Genomic DNA, 16,131 nt, shown 5'->3' with positions numbered 1-16,131 from the left:
ATTTGTTTTAAACTATTTCTAATTCACATGTAAAATATAATGATTCGCAAATAATGAATATTCAATATCTTTTCATTCCTTATTCAAAATTTGGAGATAAAATATACATAACAGTACCTGTAAAAATTGCACCATCTTAAAAATATCAATGTCTTATGTTCTTCGTTTGTGTTATTAAGCATTGAAAATATAATTTAGAATAAAGAAAATATAGTTTATTACAATAGAATAGTCCTTTATTAAATTTGTTATTAAATAAATTTATATTGCGGATAAGTTTTTCAATCTTAAACATTCTTCGGTAGAATATTGCACTAAGAAAGTTATTTATATTACGAGAAAACAATATAAAAATATTGTGAAAATGTAAAAATTTGCTAATTAAAATTAAAGCACCGAGATTAGGTTTAACAAAAAAATCTATGGTGAGAGAGTGTAGGTTTACGTATTGAAATAATAATTAATTTCCCGCGTCGATACATAGAAAAGGCGAGAAGCGCCTCGTACGGCAAAAGACTCAAGTTTATACACAACCAGTCCAATATTCTACGCCATGAGATGGCGTTACAAGTAAATATTAAAGCCCGCTACAGAAGGTAAGAGTAGAATATGTTTCCCGCGATCAATTTTTATATAAAAATATTGACAATATCAATATAAATACTAATTAAATATATATCAATCGATTAATTTAATTGAATTAGTATTGATAGGCAGACAGCTGTAGAGTTGGTAAATACATGTGAGTTGACTATGGAAGGGATTAAAATTCATTTCTGAATCTGTTGGTAACGTTGCGAATGACACAAAAATGGTAATGGGGTTTCGAGACCACATAAAAATGTGCCGAAAAAATACATTGGGTGAAAGATCTACTCGTATACCTCGTCTCTGATGGAACTTTGCTTATACCTTACATAGGTTCGAAAGTAAAAATGCTGGGGCAATTTCCAAGAAGTTTCAGGCAGCGGCTAAAATTCCGGCCTGAATTTTTCGGCATAAAATTTAAAGAGCTATTACGTAATATTATGTAATATTATCAGTCGCTGTATGGTGTCAAAAGTTGTCGGAAGTTCTGTACTTTTGTCAGCACTGGTCATCAGAGGTCATCGGGTGCTGAATCTGGCATCTCTGATTTCGGACCGCCTCATGGGAGTCGAGAAAGCCGCCTAAGTTTGTCGAGGAATAGTTCGTTCTTTTAACGATAGATGGCGCTTATTTTCGACCTCAAACCCTCTGGTGCTAAAACGCCCAAGTTTGTCGTGGAATAGTTCGCAACGTCCACGCTAGATGGATTTCTCGACAAACTTGGGCGTTTTAGCACCAGAGGGCCTGAGGTCGATAAATAAGCGCCATCTAGCGTTGAAAATAACAAACTATTCAATGACAAACTTGGCGGCTCTTTCGGCTCCCAAGAGGCGGTCCGAAATTACTTCGGGTAGCTTTGAAGAATCGAGAAAGAGAGCATGTGTCAGTTTGCCTTTGTCGACTTTCCGAAACTCTACAAACTCACGTATACGTGATCTGGTATGTGGGAGTAGTGCACCGGGTGCTGAATCTGGCATCTCTGATTTGGGAATCGTATGCCGATTATCGCGAGATCGTATTTCAGTTGTTTCAAGAGCAAGAAGGAAAGGCTCACATTAACGTTCTTTATCGATTGCCCGAAGTTATGCGAAGTGCCGAGCTCACGTACACATGGCTTGTGCGGTAGATATTGCCTGCTATCCTCATCACTCTGTTAGACGCTAAGGAAGTTCGTCGTTACTAATGTCGATTTCGATGCATTCAATTATGCCCGATCTGGTCACACCGACATGGAGTTCGCATCATGTAGTTTATCTCGTGTTTACATAAATCAACATGGATATTCAAACAACAAATACACGAAGAAAGATATTAAATCATGTAGTTTGTAGTATTCTAGTGGAATGTGGTTATGAAACGTGTGATAAACAAGCATTAGAAACTCTTACCGAAATGCTGCAATCTTGTAAGAATTTAAATTAAGTTTAGTGTCCTTAACCTCTTAATATTAATCAGTTTAAACTAATGGTTTATATTCTCTTTTAGTGTGTTATTTTTTATTTGTCATCAACTGTTTGAATAAATACCGAATTACTCGCAAAATTGAACGTACGCTCACTATACAAATTTTATTTGATTTATAAATGGGAAGAATAATGAAGATTTGTTACACAACTATTGCAAAGGTGACTTTTAATGAATATTGAAAAAATAATAAGTAGAAAAAATTAGAAATTAAAATTATTAATCGTTATATATTAAATATTATACTATATAATCATTTTTGTTGATGATAAAATGTATTACTCTTCACTATTCCTATTAATAAAATAAGATTTTTATAGCATGTGTATGTTCAACTTTGTGAGCAACTATATTTGTATTTCTATTTTCTATAAAGAAAGACACATTAGTAAGATAATTATTAAATCTGTTAAATTTGAAATATTTAAACCATGTATAAACTGTTTACAGTTATTGTAGAAGTTGGAGAGTCTGCCAGGAATTATTGTGAACTTTCTGGTAGAACAGAACCACTGATTGCAGATGTTATAGTAGCAATGATAAATATGGGCATAAAATTGGATAATATAGAAACATATGGAAAGAGATCAAACAGAACTGTTTTACCACCACTTCAGCAACAAACTCAATCAAAGCAATTAAACATTTTACAGGCTGGAGTGAAACAAGGTCATCCGTCTCATATACCAAGTTACTTACCAGCTTTTCCTGATCCACATGCATACATTAGAACACCGGTAAAGTATAATTACTGATATTAATTTAATACATCATACCCTCGAAATCCTAATCATTTTCAAGAAAAAAATTCCTTACTTACCTTATTCCTTCGTGTGTATCTTTAAAACGTTATAACTTCTGAACAGATCGAAGGATTTTAATGTTTCAAAAGACAAATGATGCGTATTTTAGTAAAGAATATGTAGAAATTCTAACAATATTGAAAAAGCTGTTCCTTGTAAAGTGAGAAAACCATATAAAAATGATCCAATTTTCAAACAGCCGTAATTCCTACAATAGTGAATATATTTCAATGAAACTTTTCTGAAGTAGAGCTTACGGGTACCTACAAAAAAGTATTAGACAACTTTTCTATAGGGCATCAAACAAAATTACTAAAAATCAAAAATGAATTTTTAAGAAAAATCGACAGGGGATAATTTATGCACCTACCCGATTGGAACAATTTGTGTTTGTTGTATATAAAAATTATTGATTACCTTGTTTACTGTTAAACAGACACATAAACAGCCAGTAACAGAATACGAAGCTATAAGGGAAAAAGCAGCAACGCAAAAGCGCGATATTGAAAGGGCACTGACAAGGTTTATCGCAAAAACAGGAGAAACGCATAGTCTATTTTTAACAGAAGATAATAGCATGTTCCCATGTAAGTAATTTGGATTCATATAATTATTGTTAATTTATGTGGTATACGTGAGCAATATGTATTTTAAGAATCAAATGTTTTATATTTCTAGTAATATCGTGTAAACCACAATTTCCTAGCTATCTATCTGCCCTTCTTCCACAAGATCAAGTGTTTGAAACTGATCAAGACTTCCAGTTCGAACCAAGCCCAGTCAAAAAGAAAAAGGAACAAGAAAAAGAAGAGAAAGATGAAGGTCCGATTTTCTCTTAAATAAATATCAACCAATTTAAAAATTGAAAAATAGTTAATCCATAAAATTTGAAATGATTATAGGTATGAAAGGACAAACTGAAGATGCCGAACACAACGGAGAAACCACAGCACAGCAAGATGCCATAGATAATCCCTATTTACGACCTGGGAAAATACCAAAGAATAAGATGCCGGGAGCTACTGTGCCTGGTTTACATACAATGAAACGGGATCCACTTGAATGTTAATTCAATGAAAACACAGTATTGTTTTTAATGTTATTAATTACTATATTAATATCGTGTACATAATGCTACTATAATATAAAATCTTGATTCATAAATTTTATAAGTTTGTATCATATAATAAAAATTACTCTTTATTATAAATAATTTTACACAAAATTATTATAAACTGTATTACCAAAATTAACTCTGACTGCAGAAGACTTTGATGCACAAAGTGGTCACAGTGTGTGGTGAATTTATGTAGCAATATGTGATGCTATGCGCGGAATATTTTTTCACGCACTAAGCATATACATTCATCGCACGCAATGCACTATTAAACTGAACGTCTCTGAACGTCAGTAGTATATACCAGTATTTCTCAAACTTCACTTTCTTGCAGACTTCAAAAATTGAATAAGTTGTATAATACCGTCATTTTTTTCTAACAGTTTATGAATCAACAGGACATCTTAGACTACAGTTTGAGGAATACTAGCATATGGTGACCAACTTTGTTGAACACCTATAAGCATCAATAATATTAATAGGGTTAATATTACATATTACAAATATTCCAACTTTGTGTTACATAATATTTTTCATACTAGTATTTAATCTACAATTTTTAACATTACGTTATTAAATTGATTCCACATATTTGGTTTAACATTGCTCACTCTCATGTTATCTTGCAATATTTCGTATTTATATTGCACGCATATAGCACCAGTTTGAAAAAAAAAATAATATTATAAAGACAACTATATAAATTCTCTAAAAAGGGACGATTACATAAAACTTATAAAAATAGATTTCCTTATCATAGTATTGCATGTTAAGATCTATACGTGTATATTGCGATAAATAGCATCTATTAAAATTATATTCGCGCATTTCCATTTTGTAAAAATACATCGTACTATCCTGAATCAGTTGCATTTTTCATAAATATAGATAACAATTTTTTGCTCTACTAATTGTGCCGATGTTAGGTCGATATTACATACGAAGTACACTTACTGTGCATACACGCACAAATATATAGCAACTTGGTAATTCGTATAAGGCATAAGCTCTATCATCTCTACTTAATTTTTATTTTTTAATGAGATTGAGAGAGATAGGCTTTGAAATACATCGTCTGAAAATACTTTTAGATTATATTCCAACAATTGAGATATGTTTCTCAATTCACGTGAAGTACTTTTCTAATATTAATCACTAGCTCATTTTGCAAGTTACAAACTATAAATTTTATGCAATGAATATATTAATTGTCAGTACGTGTATAAATATAAATTATCGTACGGTTATATTTATTTTTAGGTTATGACTTACAAGGATCAAAACTCAGATGCGTAGAACAGAATTAATCTTACCTAATAATACATCAAGTGCGAAACGAGAAAATTATGTATTTCGTATTCATCGACGCGTTGTTTATGAAAATAAAATCCATTACTTTGCAAGTTGCATTTTTCAATATTTCCGAGGCAGAGTATTATTTCTTTAACACATAAAAAAAAAAAAAAAATAAAATAAAATAAAAAAAATAAGAAAAATACGTATAAATTGTTGAATATATCTATAGAGAGATCAAAATAAATTAAATTAATTTTAAACACCTGAATGTTGTTCCTTATTAGAACATTTTTTTTAAATATATCATATATAATTGATTATATTTTGTTATTAGGAAATCTTACCTATTTGTTCTAATTCACTTTCATTATTGCAAAATGTAATTCAGTATTGGTACCATGGTTGACGTCGCACCCAACGTAATTTCATACCGGAGGCAGTGCGTATTTTTATGCTTGCACATTCGGCTGCACGAACGGTTTCTTTCACACTTTGCATAAGATTCTGAGCATTTCCGACAAGCATGTCCGTTGCTTCTTGATCTTCTTCCGTACCTGTATGTTTAAAATACAAATTAAGTATTAAGTATACAGGGTGTTCGGCCACCCCTGGGACAAATTTTAATAGAGGATTCTAGAGGCCAAAATAAGACGAAAATCAAGAATACCAATTTGCTGATTCAGGCTTCGTTAAACAGTTATTAACGTTTAAAGTTCCAACCGTACTGAATTTTTTTTCCGAAAATGCGCAGGATTTCGGGGGTAGGTCTATTCACCAAAAATGATTGTAATTAACCCCCGCAACCGAAAATAATTTTTCCAGAACGATTTAAAATTTTTTAATTTTATCGAAAAATTTCACACATTCTCGAATTTTTTTCTAGAAACTGAGTAGGATTTCGGGGGTATGTCCGTTGACCAAAAATAATTGTAATTGACCCCCGCAACTGAAAATAATTTTTCCAAAACGATTTTAAATTTTTGAATTTAATTGTTAATAACTTTTTAACGAAGCCTCCATTAACAAATTGGTGTTCTTGATTTTCATCTTATTTTGGACTGTAGAATCCCCCATTAAAATTTTTCCCAGAGGTGGCCGAACACCCTGTAAATCAAATTTAAAAGAAGGATTAAAAATAATTTTTATACAATGAAAATAATCATTTCTATTGCTTAATTCTATAATTTTTATAGTGCATTAATAACAAATAGTAGAACAATAACAAGAAACCAAATCAAAACAAACGACCTTCATGTAATCAAAATTAGATACATGTCCATAAAAGTAAATATTTTTTACAAGTGTATTAAATGACATAAAATATGTAATAAATCTATTACTTACAGCAAAAACAAACACTACTGTGATGTATTGCATGCAATACATGAGTGCTAATAATCTTTTAATTTTGAAAACACATTTCATGTGTCCATTTTAGAAGATAGAATTGGGCATATATTAATTGAAAACTCATGCACAAGGGGCAAATCGAAACTATTTACACTGACAATGATGAAATAAATTATACAAATAATAATTCCAATAATGGTAACGTGAATGGGTTTGTTTCATTCTAAACTAATTTGATGATAAGTGAAATGGTATTCCGTAAATGGTGTAAGAACCGGAAATGTGGGGTAGCTGAGACGATTCTGAACAACAATTTCCTTTGCAAAAATGTCGGATGGAGCTTCGTTTTTGAATTATTAACGAAAAACACTGACGAATCACGGCGCGCGCCTGCCGCGCGCTCAGGGCCGTTCGAACTAAGAAAGCCACCGTGTCGGGTAGGTAGCAAGACGTGCATCGGAGATACGTCGAGGAACGAACACAAATAATTAAAAGTACTACCACTGCAACTGTTACCTCTGCGGATTGGATAAATCAGCCAGCTAAATCGACTTTATTAATTATTTGTATTCGCTGTTTCCAAGGAAGAAGGAATAAAATGTGGGAAGATGCTCTCGGAATTTTTTCCTTCGCAACCGAGTAATGTGAAAGTGAAAAGTGTTAGTGACCGTGCTGTGAAGTGTTTTCGGGGTAAGAAGCGGGTGCAGTGACCGGGCCGTCCCATCAGCTGATTTTTATTGGGGTCTTCGACCTTTCCGTGATCGACAGGGATGCACTAACCGGCCCTATTGCAACTTGCAAGTAAATGGGTAAGGCGAATTTCAATTATTTCTCTATTAATCCCTTGCATTCGAAGAATGTATCGGTACATACAAATCCAATCTGCTTTTCCGGTACAGTTTTTAATAACAAACGGTTACAAATGGTTCTTACCGTATTTATTTTAATTTTCTGAAAATAATTCTTATTTTAATTTTAAAACACTCTGACGAGAAGCATTACTCGGGTGCGAAGGATTAATTTCCTAAAAATTCCGAGAGCATCTTCTCACATTTTATTCCTTCTTCCTTGGAAACAGCGAATACAAATAATTAATAAAGTCGATTTAGCTGGCTGATTTATCCAATCCGCAGAGGTAACAGTTGCAGTGGTAGTATTTTTAATTATTTGTATTCGTACCTCGATGTATCTCCGTTGCACATCTTGCTACCTATCCGACACGGTGGCTCTCATAATTCGCGCGCCGTGATTCGTTAATAATTCAAAAACGATGCCCCATCCGACATTTTTGCAAAGGAAATTGTTGTTCAGAATCGTCTCAGCTACCCCACATTTCCGGTTCTTACACCATTTACGGGACACCGTGTATATAGGGAATATTTTACGAGTACAATGTTGTTTCTTAACTATACACAACGTTAATTTTCACATATTGTCTATTATTGTCAACTATATTGTCTATGCTACCTTATATTTATTTCATAATAAACTTACTGCACCCGATCAATTCGTCTACACCGTGATGAGTAGAAGCATATCAACCGCAAACCATTTAAAGTTTAAATAACATATCAATAAGCAATAGTTTAAAAATCAAGAGATTAAAAGATAATTTTCACATTACAACCAGTGACTCTTTATGCGTTATATTTTCAATTTCTTGTTTTCAAAAATTAAAATACATGTAGCTGCGTTCGAAGTAAACAAATTAATCTTACTCATTAAACTGTCTTTTTTTTTGTCTTTGTTGGGGAAGACTAAAATATGCATGCATTGTATTGCAAGTGCAAAACTGTCAAATATGAACAAAATTAAACAAAATAAATACTAAAGAGAACGGTAAAGACATCAAGCATAATTTATTAACTTTTTTACCATAAAGCATCAACTCTTCCCAGGTAGGGAGCGTCTCTATGCATGAAAATTTTTATTAATAATTGTTTACTCAGAAAATTCTTTTTAAGATATAGAATTATACTCTCCAACGTCCACTAATTTTTACTGAATATCAGTGCGCGAATTGTATTATTATCACAAGAAAAATATATAATTCTAAATTATACAAGAATTTGTATACTATACCTTGTGCACCTAACATCGTAGCTTTTACAGTTGATAATATCTTCAACTGGGTACCTATGGTGGGTATACGTTCGCAGACTTGGAGAAGGTTCTAAAAAATAAATAAGAATTATACATTTAAAGCATACATAATAAGCGTTGTATAAAACATTTTGAAATATAAATAAATTATGAACGTACGGTACGAATACGTTTGTCGGTACATTCCCTAGCAAGTTCCTTCGCTAAACGAGTCACTTCTTGAGAAGCTTCCGCAATGGCTTTAGCGCAAGCTATTAAATCTCTTTTGTTGCCGCCTTCGCCTCTGACTAAACCTGATAATCTACCCATCAAAATGGCCATCTTTTTCGCAGCAGCAATAATTTCGTTATCTTTGCTTGACCATTGTCGTACTTCTTGATGTAATCCATGGGCGGCCATCTGACATTTTACCGATGTTATTTTATGAAATTACGTTTTACAAAATAGAAAATTCGAAGAAAGATTTGATTCACCATTATGGGCTGATTAGGTTGCGGCGCATGCATAAACATTTCGTCTTCGTCGTCTGTTTCTGGGGGTGGAGGACGCGGGGGTGGAATATCTCCACCAGGCAGTGGCGGACGCGGTGGTGCAACTTCTGTATAACATAATTAAAACTACTTATAGCAACTATTTTATGAAACAGAAATCTGTTGTCCCAATGAGACTTTTGTTTAATACATACATTTTATACAGTAAAATTTAACATACCATATACACGAAGTAAAATGCAGGGATTTCATAATTACCATCATTATTGTCATAATTGCAATAATAGCCTATCATTCCACGCAGCATTAAAAGTGTAAATACATCGTTAGAAGGCTTAAATTGCACATCAATACAAAAAAGTATTTTAGTATGCATGCAATAACAAAATATGGCATACAATTTGTGAGTGATATATTAATAAAAATTTGACATTTTGATACGATCATTCAAAGTTAACTATGTATACTAAAAATGTTGTTAGTATGGAAGATGAAGAAAAATAAATGTAATGTAATATTATCTCCTTGGATTACTAAAACCATGTTTTACTGTTTTTAATTTAATATAATATAATTATGCAGTGTTGTAGTCTTTATTTTCTTTTTTTTTTTAAGTTTTAAAGAATAGAAATTGAACTAATATACATTTAATTTTAAATAATACATGCTTCTTTCCCACAAATGAAAAGAATTTTGAGTATTGAAAACTTGCAGTTTTCAGACCCCAAAAGTACTAATTTTAAATTACCTCCATTGTGAACTGATTTTTCTAACTCGTTGTCAGAAGCCAGTTCTTGATATAGGAGATCAGGGTTATCTCCTGATAAAAAGAAAATTATTAACTTTTGTATCCTAACATCAAAGAATGAATTGTCTCTGCAATTTGTACGTTCATATCCAGCTTGAGGTTTAATTTATTACAGAAGTCATTTAAGCAAAATATAATAAAAGACGTACTCGATTTAAAATTTGGCTTATTTTCTTTTGAAGAATAGTAAATACCTTCACGTGCCCACTTTGGTAATGGGCTGAAAGAGCGACGTTGGGGTTTATTTGTATTCAGACTAGGACTGATGACACATAAATTGCTTGGCGATGGTTGATTTCTTAAAGGCTCACCAACTAGTATTTAAAGAAATAGTTACAAGTATTCAAATTTTTTGTTAAAATTAAAAAAATAAAACAAAATATAATAATGCTAAGATCAAGATATCTCATTTCATCAAATCAGGAGTAAACATCATATTTTACTACATATTTTTTTGTTTGTTTGAAATGTAGTGCGAATTTATTATTAAACACAATATTTTTTTACTTAAAACATTATCATTATTTCTTGTTTGCATATATTTAATAAACTGATAAAAATGGAAGTTTACTAATACAATACGATGATTAATCATGCATAAATCATCTTCATGCAAGCATATTATACCTTTGTCTGTGAAGTAATTATATTGACGGCTTGGCAATTGCTTGTCTGGAAGAAATATGTTAAGGAGATTTACTTTAAAAAGAATTCAAAATTTTAACTTCGCATAAGAAAACGTATCGTGATATTTATCTTGTAATAGATAGATCTTATCTATATCTTTGAATTACAAAACATAGCTGTCATGAGGAAAAACTGAAAATTACATGGTAGCCAATATTTATAAAATTTAAGCCAGTAACCAAAAAACAATGAATGACTTCAAATAAATTATCTTTTGTGTACTTTAAAGTGTGAAAGAATACACCATGATGTTATAAATATAAAAATGTTAAAAGCTTCTACGATTGAAGCACTAAATACCTTCTCCAAAGTAATTTCTATTAAGCACATCATTTTCTACATAACATAAAAGAATTTAATATATTTAAAACAAATTTTGTGTACTTACCGTCATTTAGATGTAATTGCGATACTTCTGGCGGGGGTATGACATCAGGTTGAATTACAATAGCTTTACGAACTTGTCCAACGCTAGCCAAGAGCTGCAGGAGACAAGAATAATTATATTAAATAAAACAATAACAAGAAACTTTACAAGGGCCATTCAGTGGTTATTACAAAACAAAAAAGAGGTTTTTATTTATTAAATAGTGTAGTTAAAACTTGAACAATGTATTTTATATAATACTTACTGCACGATTGCTTTCCCTCCAACGGGAAACTGCATTACTGTCGTTGATGTTAATTGCAACCAATTTAGCATCTTGAACCATTGGAGCTACACCTGTATAAAAATAATTTTTATCTTTCTCGTTGCAATACATTGTATTTATACAATTCAACTTCAGCGGAAAGCTTTGGTATGGATTACCCGTGTAAATTGAGGAATTATTATACTATTAAATAATCATATTACTCACTATTTTGAAGAATATCCGTAGCCTGGTTCACCCTTTGAATAAACGCAGGATCTTCGCTATTATCGCTTTCTTGTTTCGCTACAAGAATCACCCGATTAGCCAATCTGGCAATAGCAGCTGTATTGTCAACCATTTTTTGTGGATGACTCTTGACAATAGCCTCTTCACAGAGGAATGAATGTTTCTGCATTTGTTCCTCGGAAGTTCTAATAAAATCTCCACTATCAGTTGCTTCATCGCATAATGCTCGTGCTCTTTGCATCGTTTCTGCAAACTGTTGACGCAAATTTTCAAAATGTTCGTCTGCTGCTTTACTATGTGAATACGTCATACGAATTCGTCCAGCATTAATTAATTGCGGTGTTAAAGATTCAACTTGCGAAGCACTTGCAGTCAATGCTTCTGCTAATTTCTTGTTTCCCCCGCTTCCTACAATATAATTGAAAACAGAAGTAATTAAGCTAATAGAAATCGAACAAAAACGTGAAATATGTTTACTACAACAATATCAATATTATCATAAATTAAATAAGACTTTTTCAAATTTGAAATTTTTCGTGCAAAACGATATAACAAATTGATTAGTATTTTTATGTACCGCCAGCAGCCACCATTCTGGCTGTCTTTGCTGCTCTATTAGAGAATGTTTGAAGAGCATGTGTTTTATCATTGAAGTTTTGATCGCGTCCTGGAGTGCCTTCTGGAGCTAATACAGCATCCGTAAATTGTTTCAAAGGAGTTGTTATATCGATAAAATCTTCAACCACTCTGGATACAACTGCTTGTTGTATTCTATTTTTCAACTCATACAGTTTATGTGATAATTGGCGGGCGATATCTTGAGCGCGAGGTGTATTTCCTTGACCATGAGCACATAGATCTCCAAGCTGATGAGAAAGATTGTCGACTTCGTCGCATAGTTGCAGAATTTCTGCTTTATGTATGCCTGGCAAACCCTCGGCAACCTAATTTTTAGAGTATAAACCAACTAATAAACATGACAGAGATTAGAAGTGTATTGCATATAAATATCATCATACCGATAATTCAATTTGATTACAATGGAATTTATAATAAATACTCGCTATGTTACACGTAACTTACGCTTGCTACGTGTTGTTGATTCTATCCGTTTGCGGCATTTAAATTATTAAAGTTGAATGATAAACCTCTATACTAATAACTAAATTGTACCTAGATATTTTATACAAGAGAATTTGAAATATCACATGTAATATCATACCTTCTTTCCTTCATGTATAATCAAAGCTATAGCCCTTTGGCCAAGTCCTTTGTCATCATGTTGAGGATTGAGAAGCCATTTGTTAGCTTGTTCTAAACGACCTGCAACTGTATGCGCAGTTTGTGTGGTTCCAGATTTATCAGCAGCTTCTATAGCGCAAGCAATAGAACTGCGAAGCTCGTTCATCTTCTCTTTAATACCACGTGCTAACACTTCCGCTTGTGGCGTGGTTTCTTTAAACATAAAAGAATCGAAGAAGAATTAATAAAGATACACATGAAGTGTACAAATATTCTATGCACATATTATTATTGAAATAAATAAATAAACCTCTTTCATTTTGTCGCAATTCGCAAAGAGCATTGGTCATAGTAACAATTTCTGAAGTTAATTTATTCAATGGCTCTGCTTGAGATGGAGGAAGATATCTTTCTGCTAAGCGTTGCGCTTGTTCAACTATTTGACGAAGACTTTTTTCTCCTACTCCACCGCGCAAAGCAAGTCCATCATCTAACCAATCATAAGCAGCTCGTATTCGGGATTCTATAGCACTCTGTGCCTTCTTCAGAACCTAACATGCGATTAAAATATTAAATTTTTTGTTTATTATTGGAATTTTTTTTTAAATACCTACTGTTAACTGATCAGCATCCCACTCTTCTTCATCATATGTTGTCAACTGTAACACTCTAATAATTTCATTTAATTCATCTGACATTCTACTGGACAAATAGTTCCTATTTTCTGCTGCTTCTTCTGCTCCCTTGCCTCCTTGAGAGATAATATGGATAAAAATTTTCATAGAGCAGATAAGAATTGGCGCAAGTGTTTTCACCTGTTACATAAATAAGTTTCAATATACATAGTGTGCATTAGTAATAATAAATATTAAATATATACAACTTCATTCTATGCTTACTTGCTCCAAACAGCGTACAAGAATCTCTCTATGCACTTGATGAGTCAACTCTTTCTCGCGGGCACTTACTTCTTTCGATACTTTACTGAGACAAGGACTTAAATTCTTAAGAAAATGAACTAAATCCTCCATTGTTTCAATAACTTCGGTTACTGCCAAATAATCTAGCACTCTTTTACATTCTCTGATAATTTTACGTACTTCACTTTCATCGAAACAAAGTAACAATGAACTAGTTCCTTGAAGAATACCGCGAGAACCTTCTATAAGCTTTTTTCTAAAATTGAAGAAGCAATTTTAAGAAGAGTACTTAATTATCTGTTAATGCTGGTATTTTGTTAAAGATAAAAAGAAATGTAATAATTTTAATACCTAGCTGGTCCAGAATATGGATCTTGTTTTAACATAGCTGATGCTTCTTCCAACAATCGAGAAGCACCTTCAACACGTTGTAATGCACCAGGCATATCTTGTTTAAGCAATGCATCATCAGAAGAATTTATTGTTTCTTTCCCAACCTGTCCACCAATGATATATTTAAGTAAAAATAAATAAATATCAAATAAAAATTCTTTTGTTTGTACAAAAGTAAATTACCTTCACAAGATTCGCCACAGCCATACTAACTGCTTGTACAGGCCTACCCAAATCAGGCATTGCATTTCCATCTTCAGCTTCTTCATGTAAAATAACAAGCCTCGAAACCTATGTTTAATTATATGTATGTATGAGAATACATATTATTAGTTTATATTATGCTATTGTTCATATTTTTACATTCATACATGTATATTAAGAAGAAGTGAACCAATCAGATTAATAAGTTTTATTTACATACTATATATTATTATATATTATTATACTTATAATATGAAAATATTTAATTTTATCATATAAAATTACTTAATTACTAAAATTAGTTAATTACTTCATTTTTTATTTGTTATATTTAAATGTATTGAAAAAATTTTATTATGGCCATAGGAAAATAATAAATGGGTTTATATATATTGTGCATTAACATTGAAGTATAATATTAACATATTCAGAAGGACTTTGATATAATGTATATTGGTACATTTTTGTATGTGTGATATGTGGGATGACATGATGATAGGTAACTTCACCAGTCCTTTTTTGGAAGTACTAGGGATCTTGGATGGTTAATAATGTTTCATTTCATAATTTAACAAGCAAAGGGATTGAATTTCATATATCTAAGCTCTCAGACCTAAAGATGAATTTAGTATCCGTCCTATATTTGTAGAATGATGTCATAGGTCTATATAAAGAAACATAAGTCACTTGGCAATTTGACTCATCATAAATATAATCATTCATAATAATTAATATCAATGAAATCGAATTATCTGTATACTTTCTAAAAATAATGTATTTAATTATTATCAGACAATGAATAACTATTCTTTGACAGATTTCCAGTGTATACAAGCAAGTTATATATAGATATTACATGAAAAGCACAGACAATATTTACAGTATGTTCCAAATATGTATCTTTGAAGATAAACAATTCTTTTGAGAATAATATTTTAATTTATTAGTTACTTTTATTAAATATTACACTTTTTGATTCAGTCCTTTCGCCCCTTTTAAATAAAAAAAGGAAGTAACAAGTTGATGAGATTTTTCGAAACGTTAAAATATTGAATATTTTTTTTTAAATCTAATAACTAAATAATTGTAAAAATGAAAGATGAATATAATTACCTGCTGTGCTACAGGCTCAAGAATACTTTCTATAGTTTTCGTATGAAATACCGGCATCTTGATGACTTTTCTTACGAAAATGTGGAAATACTGATTATTCGACTGTATTTACACGAACAAATTTTCCTTGAGAATGCAACGAAGGAGCTTCGCGAGAAAACATCAACAACACATCAGATAATCCAAAAATAATTCACAGTGAAAACAATATGAAACAATACGAACGACGTGATCGAGACACGGTGATCACGATTCTGACTGTGAATGCTGTGTCGCTGTGATGGATCACGAATCACGATATTCACGATCAAAGATCTCGATCTCGATTACCTTACTCGAGAAAGTCCTATCGATTCAATAGAGAGCCTCGAGCCTCGAGCAGTGTGGCTGATACGCGCGAGAATTGTTCTTGACTCTGGTTGGCCACTTCAAATAATATTCTGAATTTCAAATACAGACCAGCCCAACCTAATTTGATTTCGCTTAAATTAACCACGTGTTTTTTTCACAGTATATTTGAAAAACATAATTTTTTTGTTTAATTTATATATTTCCAATAATATTTTGAGTATAATTCCTTTTTCTTTGACAATACAATTATAAAATCGTTCCATGCTTCTTCTGATGATTTTTAAATAGAAATATATATTTTCATTTATATAAGCTTGTAG

General features: G+C 31.8%; 2 protein-coding genes across 12 annotated transcripts; one reads left to right on the top strand and one right to left on the bottom strand.

Annotated features, from left to right (window-relative positions):
* The first annotated feature begins 1,730 nt into the window (after positions 1–1,730).
* Taf8 (TBP-associated factor 8) lies at positions 1,731–4,068 on the top strand. The gene is made up of 5 exons (XM_076774296.1): positions 1,731–1,993; positions 2,503–2,789; positions 3,292–3,442; positions 3,534–3,677; positions 3,758–4,068. The coding sequence occupies exons 1-5, from the start codon at positions 1,864–1,866 to the stop codon at positions 3,922–3,924; spliced, it is 879 nt and encodes a 292-aa protein (XP_076630411.1). The 5' UTR covers positions 1,731–1,863; the 3' UTR covers positions 3,925–4,068.
* On the bottom strand, positions 4,038–15,766 carry Vinc (vinculin). Of its 11 annotated transcripts, none has more exons than XM_076774286.1 (22): positions 15,461–15,766; positions 14,327–14,434; positions 14,102–14,247; positions 13,730–14,006; positions 13,445–13,645; positions 13,141–13,381; positions 12,811–13,043; positions 12,672–12,692; positions 12,166–12,532; positions 11,568–11,996; positions 11,340–11,431; positions 11,096–11,189; positions 10,648–10,692; positions 10,215–10,334; positions 9,961–10,032; positions 9,471–9,500; positions 9,195–9,319; positions 8,881–9,120; positions 8,701–8,791; positions 8,494–8,529; positions 5,613–5,822; positions 4,038–5,413 (listed from the first exon to the last, which is right to left on the bottom strand). In XM_076774286.1, exons 1-21 carry the CDS (start codon positions 15,515–15,517, stop codon positions 5,653–5,655), a joined length of 3,195 nt encoding a protein of 1,064 aa, XP_076630401.1. In that variant the 5' UTR covers positions 15,518–15,766; the 3' UTR covers positions 4,038–5,413; positions 5,613–5,652. The 11 variants fall into 11 exon arrangements, with proteins under 11 accessions (XP_076630401.1, XP_076630400.1, XP_076630399.1 ...); XM_076774285.1 differs by having other exon boundaries at positions 4,038–5,491; positions 15,461–15,765; XM_076774284.1 differs by having other exon boundaries at positions 4,038–5,822; positions 15,461–15,765.
* Between the last annotated feature and the right edge of the window lie 365 nt (positions 15,767–16,131).

Source organism: Colletes latitarsis, chromosome 10, assembly GCF_051014445.1.
Source record: "Colletes latitarsis isolate SP2378_abdomen chromosome 10, iyColLati1, whole genome shotgun sequence".
Classification (NCBI taxonomy): domain Eukaryota; kingdom Metazoa; phylum Arthropoda; class Insecta; order Hymenoptera; family Colletidae; genus Colletes; species Colletes latitarsis.
This window is presented reverse-complemented; position numbering and strand designations above follow the sequence as displayed.